This window comes from Wasmannia auropunctata, unplaced genomic scaffold, assembly GCF_000956235.1.
Source record: "Wasmannia auropunctata unplaced genomic scaffold, wasmannia.A_1.0 LD335847.1, whole genome shotgun sequence".
NCBI lineage: Eukaryota > Metazoa > Arthropoda > Insecta > Hymenoptera > Formicidae > Wasmannia > Wasmannia auropunctata.
In genome coordinates, this window is record NW_012027043.1 from 21,708 (window position 1) to 28,350 (window position 6,643).

Genomic DNA, 6,643 nt, shown 5'->3' on the forward strand with positions numbered 1-6,643 from the left:
AGTCGCCGATACGCTATGCTAGATAATCGAGATCGCTACGGAACTAAAAAGTGATTAGGAACGGTATTCGATATTCGGGCGGCGGGAGCCACGCAAATGTAGTCCCGCGGCCCGCGCCACGTGTCCGCCTCCGAAAATCGGAAGGACGCAGGACACAAAACTACCGCCCGCGGTCGGGTCCGTAGATCCCTTGTGACGGACGGTCCAAAAAGGGACGTCACGTCACAATGTATATGGGTATACGGATATATGAAAAAAATAGGCATCGCAGGAAATTGGCATTAGTATTTTTATTTACCTCATTATGCAGTACTGAAGGATTCTAATCATACAACCAAGTTGTGAGTAGTTTTCAATGGCTCCTATAAAATAACGAATCTCTTTGAATGATATTTTGAGAATCGATTCCGTAGTTCAACAGAGATTTATTCTGTATCTTAGCAAGATTTTGTATCATTCAATATGAATTGTTGAAATCGATGGTGCTTATGTCTAGTTTGAATGCTTATTCAACGTGGGTTACGCTATTGTGACGCTATAATTTGATTGGGCACTATCTGCACTCCTTGTAATCGCATTATCGGTTGCATTCGCGGTATTCATTTGATGTATGTCGCTTGTAAAACAAATTGTATATAAGTAAATTCTTGTCTTGTAATAATTGCCTGTGCATAATCGCTCCTGTAATTTCCACTGCGCAAGCATAATAATATAACCCAACAGGTTATAGGCCCAGAGAGATCAGAAAAAGGACTAAAACAATGATACGATCAAGACACAAGTTCAAGGTTAACTTCAATAACTTCAAAAATGGCACAGGACAGTAAAATTCAATATCATGTTATTGAATGGAGGTAATTATGTCTTCTGGAAAATTAAAGTACAGGCAATATTGATTCGTGACGACTTGTGGGACGTCGTAAGAGAGCTTAAGCTGCTCAGCCTGTACGGCCTGACGACGCGTGGACTAAGATTTTGGCGTGTATAACGCTGAGTTTAGAAGACATCCAGTTGATATATTTCGTACATTTTGACAATGCATACAACATATTGCAGGCGCTATCAAGAAAATATGAACGTTTGACATTTGGAAGTAGGTTATATCTCCGGAGAGAACTGTACAGTATTCATTATCGTAATGGATCTATGAGCAGTCACGTCGACGCAATTATGGAAGTAGTCGGTTTGTTACGCAGATCAGGAAGGCTTCCCGAAGACGAGGAAATCGTCACGGTTTTATTGGTGAGTTTATCAGATTCATACTCAAGATTTATGACAGTGTTTGAGGGAAGAAACGAGGCAGATTTGACGATTGAATACGTAACCGGAGAGATATTGAACGAGTATCAGAGGCATAGAAAGCGGTGAGTCAAACAATAAAAATTTTGAAGTGGTACTTCAGTCGGCAGGTGCGAATACTAAGAATAAAGATCATATTATTTTATAACTGCCCATCCTGCGTAGCGAACCACGTAGGCGCTACTGGATTTTTCCATCACTCTTGGGGCGACCGACTTTTGCGAATATATTGGATAGTAATGTTGTGTTTGTCCGTCCGGGCCAGGTAGCACGTGGACGGTTGCTTCGGTGGCCGCTGCACTCACATTAACTGTTACGCGATGTGGTAATAGATATTTTATTATTTTAATTGATGATTATTCACGTTTTACAGTGATATGCCTACTGAAAACAATCCCGAGCATCATAAAGGAATCGCTGCTATGTCAGTAAGATTTGGCTATTGGTAGGAAGCCAAAAGCTTTACGAACGGATAATAACAAGGAGTATGTCACATCCGAGCTAATAAATTTCTTGAAGAAAAAAGGAATTCAGCATCAACTTACTGTAACAAAACGGTGTTACTGAGCAGAAAAATGGGACGCTGACGGAATCAGTAAAGTGCATGCTATTGGATGTAGGTCTGGATAATCTCTTTTGGAGAGAGACAATATTGACCGCAATGCATCTACAAAATTGGATGATAAGTTGTAGCATCGATAAAACGTCTGTCGAGTTATTTACCGGAGAAAAACAAGATATTAGTCATATTCAAATATTTAATTTGGAGATTTCACTTGTTTCTAAACAAAGACGTAGGAAATGGAATGACAAGGCTGAAGAGGGCGTATTTATTAATTATAATGGAAATACCAAAGATTATCGAATTTTGAATCACACACACAAATCAGGTTTGGATTAGCCAGTATGTAAGGATGATAGAGTACAATGCTCACAAGTTGAATTTGTTTCACACATCAAAGGAAAAAGAGGCAAACAACAACAAAAAAACATCAAGAACTACTGAGTACGAGACACCAGCAAAAGAAGAGGAAACTGTGGAAGTCTACGAGGATGATTCAGGAAAAGAATCAGAGAGTTATTTTTTGGATGGGGAGAAGTACGTAACGCTAAAAGCTACACCGGAAAAATCACAAAGATGGATATCGCGGCAAACAAATAATTACCTTCTCCGAGATTGACGTACAAAGTACAAACGAATATTAAAAAATCAGAATCTTGGGATAAGATGTTAAAGCTATCAATACAAGAGCAAGAACAGTGGATTTCAGCAGTTAAAGAAGAAATAAAATTTTTCAATGAGAACAAATTTTAGAAGCTCATGAATCTTTCACTAGGGAAGAAAGCAATCACATGTAAATGGATTTTTAAAATCAAATTGGACCTAGAGATTACACCTAGAGCTTATGGTCTGCCAAAGATTTATAAGCCAGACAATCCTTTTAGAATTATAGTATTTTCTATAAATAGTCCTTTATATTTTTTCACTCATTTTTTGCATAATATCATTACAGATAATATTCCGAAGGCACCTCGTCACGTAGCTAACAGCTTCCATTTGATTAAAAATCTAAATGGATTTTGTTTAGATTCTAGTTTTAAGCTAGCTTCTTTTGATGTTGTTTCTCTTTTTACAAATGTTCCAATAGGTTTGGCTATTGAGAGCATTTCAAAAAGATGGGACTATATATCTAAAAATATTCTTACACTTAAAAATGATTTTTTAAGGGGGTTTCGTTTGGTTTTAGATTCCACCTTTTTTTTCTTTCAATAACATTCTGTACAAACGCGTTTTTGGCACTTCAATGGGCTCTCGTTTGTCTCCTACAATATCAAATATTATTTTACAAGATTTTAAGGAGATCGCTGTCATTTGAAAACGTGACAGTGTCTAGAATACCGCACAGTAGAAGAATGGTTCCGTCAATCTTAATATGTAAGGACAGTCATAATTTTTATCTCAATTTTAAAGTTTTTATACTTATGACTTAAAAATTTTTTTTAGTATTTAAATTATATAATTTTTTTAAAAAAGGATTTACCGTTTTTGGTATACCAACTTTTTGACTGGATTCAACATACTTTTCTTTGTTATAAATTAAATTTTTAACACGTTTTATTTGCACAATTTTTCACTTTTTTAAACTATTTATTCAGTATTTATACTATTTATATAATTGACAAATCCTAACTTCAATCTAATTTTTCCTATAATCTCTTGTTCCCTAGAGACCACCACATCAAAAAAATTTTTTGCAAATATATGCGTTAAAAAATCATGGATTACCAAACATATCTGTAAGGCGATATTAGAAGAGGGAATGACTAAACTAATCCTCCACGTCCATCGATAAGATCTTGATCGTCTCTACCAATGCGAATATTATTTAAAATAAGATACAAATAAGATGTAAGTTATAGCGTGTATTTTTCGCATAATGTGTTGTTGTTAACCTCTCTGAAGATGACCACATATTTAGGATCGAAATGTCAGAGGTTATTATATTGCATTTTATCGATCTATTCATAATTTGTATATTGAGATTATAATTACTTCAGCAAAAATCACCCTGCGTTTGGCTCTTTAATGCTTCTTTTTAATATTTGAATTATTTAATTATAACATTTTAATTTTTTTTTAGTTATATATTCAATTTTAGTCATTTTTTAAATTTGAATCTAGCTTCTACAATGTTTCAAATTGCAAAATTTAACAATGACATTATTTGCCTTTGTCTCCTGTTTAAATCTGGGAAGACCGTACGTTCAATCTACTTCACGATACGTTTTGAAGATTTGCGCCTGAATATTATGCTTTAGATGGTATTTTTAACACTGTACTTTTATATTTTACCGTTTTAATTTATTTGTATTAATTTTAACATTGAGAATGACCTAATACAGGTTAAAACGTTTGTTTTGTTTTAATTACTTGATGTAATTTTATTGGAGCATTAAATACCTAGCTCAGGCTCATAGCCCTTATTTAATTTATTGATTTGTCAATTTAATATATTATTTCAGCATGACTTTAAGTTATGACTGCATTCTTAAAGAGAGAATACCGGTAATAATCAGCGCGTAGTTTATGATAGATAAAATTTAAAAATTAAAATTATTGGGTAACTAATATCTAAGCTAGCCTAGGCCAAATTTAGTTTCTTCCCTTATTATTAGTACACATACAATATATTGGCTTCATTTGAAATGACAAATATTAAATAATTTTAAATACCTATTTTTAATTTGTAATAACTGTTGAAGAGTTTTTGTTTTAGCGTTACTTATTGTTACTTTGTAATATATCTTCTGTATGTTCTGTTCTTACTTGAGATAGCAGCACACATTTTTTTAGTATTTACCTCTGTATCTTTGAATATATATTTTTAGATTCTCTTAATGATCGATGTGTGCTAGACAGTTATATATATTCGAGACTGAATAAAGTTATTTAACTAAAATTAAATATTATGATTCAAATTAAATATTCTGGTTATGGGCTCAGTACACTGAGTGTAGTTGCTTGGAAAAGTAAATAACTGTTTCGATACTCGTATGATAACCTTAAAAATAGACGTAAAAGTAATTGTGGAAAAGCTCGACGGACAAAGCAATTGGCCACGATGGAAAAAGCAGATCGAGCTATTGCTAAAACATCACGACGTGTTTGATGTTACAATTGGCATCAAGATCTCACCTGAGCGAGCTAATCTATCTCAAGAGGATCGCGAAAAAGAACTGGGTAAAAGCCAACAACTGGGCTCAAGTAATTCTCGTTACAAATGTGAATGACGCAAACGTAGAGATGACTGCTGCGTGTAAGACTGCAGCAGAAATATGGATTCAACTATTATCAGTTTAGGAACAGAGCTCGGGTCAGCGATTGGACAGGCTGTTCGAGTCATTCTTTTCAGCGGAGAAGAAATCTTCAGAAGATATAGCAAATTATGTATCACGTTCGAAAAGAATTTTTAATGAAATAAATGATAAATTGCAAAGATTAGCACAAATGTAATTACCGGAATTATTGCTATTGACTCGAGTAATGAGTACATTGCCTAGTGAATACTTTGAATTTAAAAACGTCTGGGAAAGTATTCTTATGCAAGTCAGGTCAGTGAATCTTCTTGAGCGTCTAAGGTTAATCGAAATCTGCGGTTGTCAGGGACTTCAAAGGATGAAAAAACTGGTGCGACATTCTCTGTAAAATCTAAGAAGAAAGAAGCTGAAAGAAAACAGACAAAGATCATCCATTGCTTTATTTGCGACAAGGAGGATCACTGAGTTAACAAATATCCAAAAAAGCAACATACAAAAATGTCACCAAAAAGGGACCATGCAAATAGTACATTGTTGTGTTACTTAGCGTGCAGTAACATATAAAATAATCAATAGATTGCCGATTCAGGTGCCTTTCATCATATGACGACACACTATAAAAACTTTCATGAGTGACAAAGGAACAGAATGTAAAAAAGATTTTGAACAAGAGGGGCATCACAATAAGGACAACAATACATCTGAGCAAAATGGAGGCGCAGATAGGGAAATGCGTACCTTAGTGGAAAGTGCGTGCGCAATGTTGCAAGCAGGTAACTTGCCAACAAGTCTGTGGGCAGAAGCAGTAAATACTGCGTGTTACGTTATCAATCGTACGTGTTCAACACCAGTAACGAGAAAAGCACCTATGGAATTATTAAGCGATTAGGCAGGCCTTGATCACAAAGAAAGCTCCCAACTACTTCCGGGTCATTTCGGAGGACTACCTCTCCAACCGGTGGATCTATTTTGCGGACAACAGGGTTCATATAAATAGAGCGCCCATGACCTGCGGAGTCCCACAGGGCTTCGCATATGGGCCGGAAGTGTAGATTTATACGTGTGACAAGGTTTTGCAGACTGAACTTCCAGACGAGGTCTACACTTTATGTTACGCAGACGACACTCTGATCGTGGCGCTGGGGGACATCCTGGATCTGGCGCCAAAGCGGAGCTTAGAGTGGCGTTCGTGATCAGACGTATTGAGAACCTGGAACTGAAAATCTCGCCACAGAAAACTGAGGCGTGCGCTTTCAATTGTGCGCACAGATTTGTCAGGGAAAGGGTTGTCTCGGTAAGGGATACCTTGGTGCCTCTGAATCTTAACATGAAGTACCTCGATCTGATTCTTACAAGGGAAACACCAGACATGGTCCCCTCCGATTTGGTTAAATTTTATACATATAATAGTTTACCTCTCCCACTAATTCGTGCTAAAAGGATACAACGCACCTCTCAAGCATTCGAAAAAAACGGGTTTAAAGATTTTCATGTTGGTAATGTACCCATTGGTAAGAGTGAGTCC

General features: G+C 35.9%; 2 protein-coding genes across 2 annotated transcripts in view; one reads left to right on the forward strand and one right to left on the reverse strand.

Moving 5' to 3' along the window:
* LOC105455744 (gastrula zinc finger protein XlCGF7.1-like) overlaps positions 1–6,643 on the reverse strand; it is a gene marked incomplete at its 5' end in the record, with an annotated part of 35,292 nt that overhangs the window by 8,773 nt on the left and 19,876 nt on the right. The window lies entirely within an intron of this gene.
* Positions 738–1,542, forward strand: LOC105455743. The gene is made up of 2 exons (XM_011699283.1): positions 738–854; positions 1,057–1,542. The coding sequence occupies exons 1-2, from the start codon at positions 849–851 to the stop codon at positions 1,366–1,368; spliced, it is 318 nt and encodes a 105-aa protein (XP_011697585.1). The 5' UTR covers positions 738–848; the 3' UTR covers positions 1,369–1,542.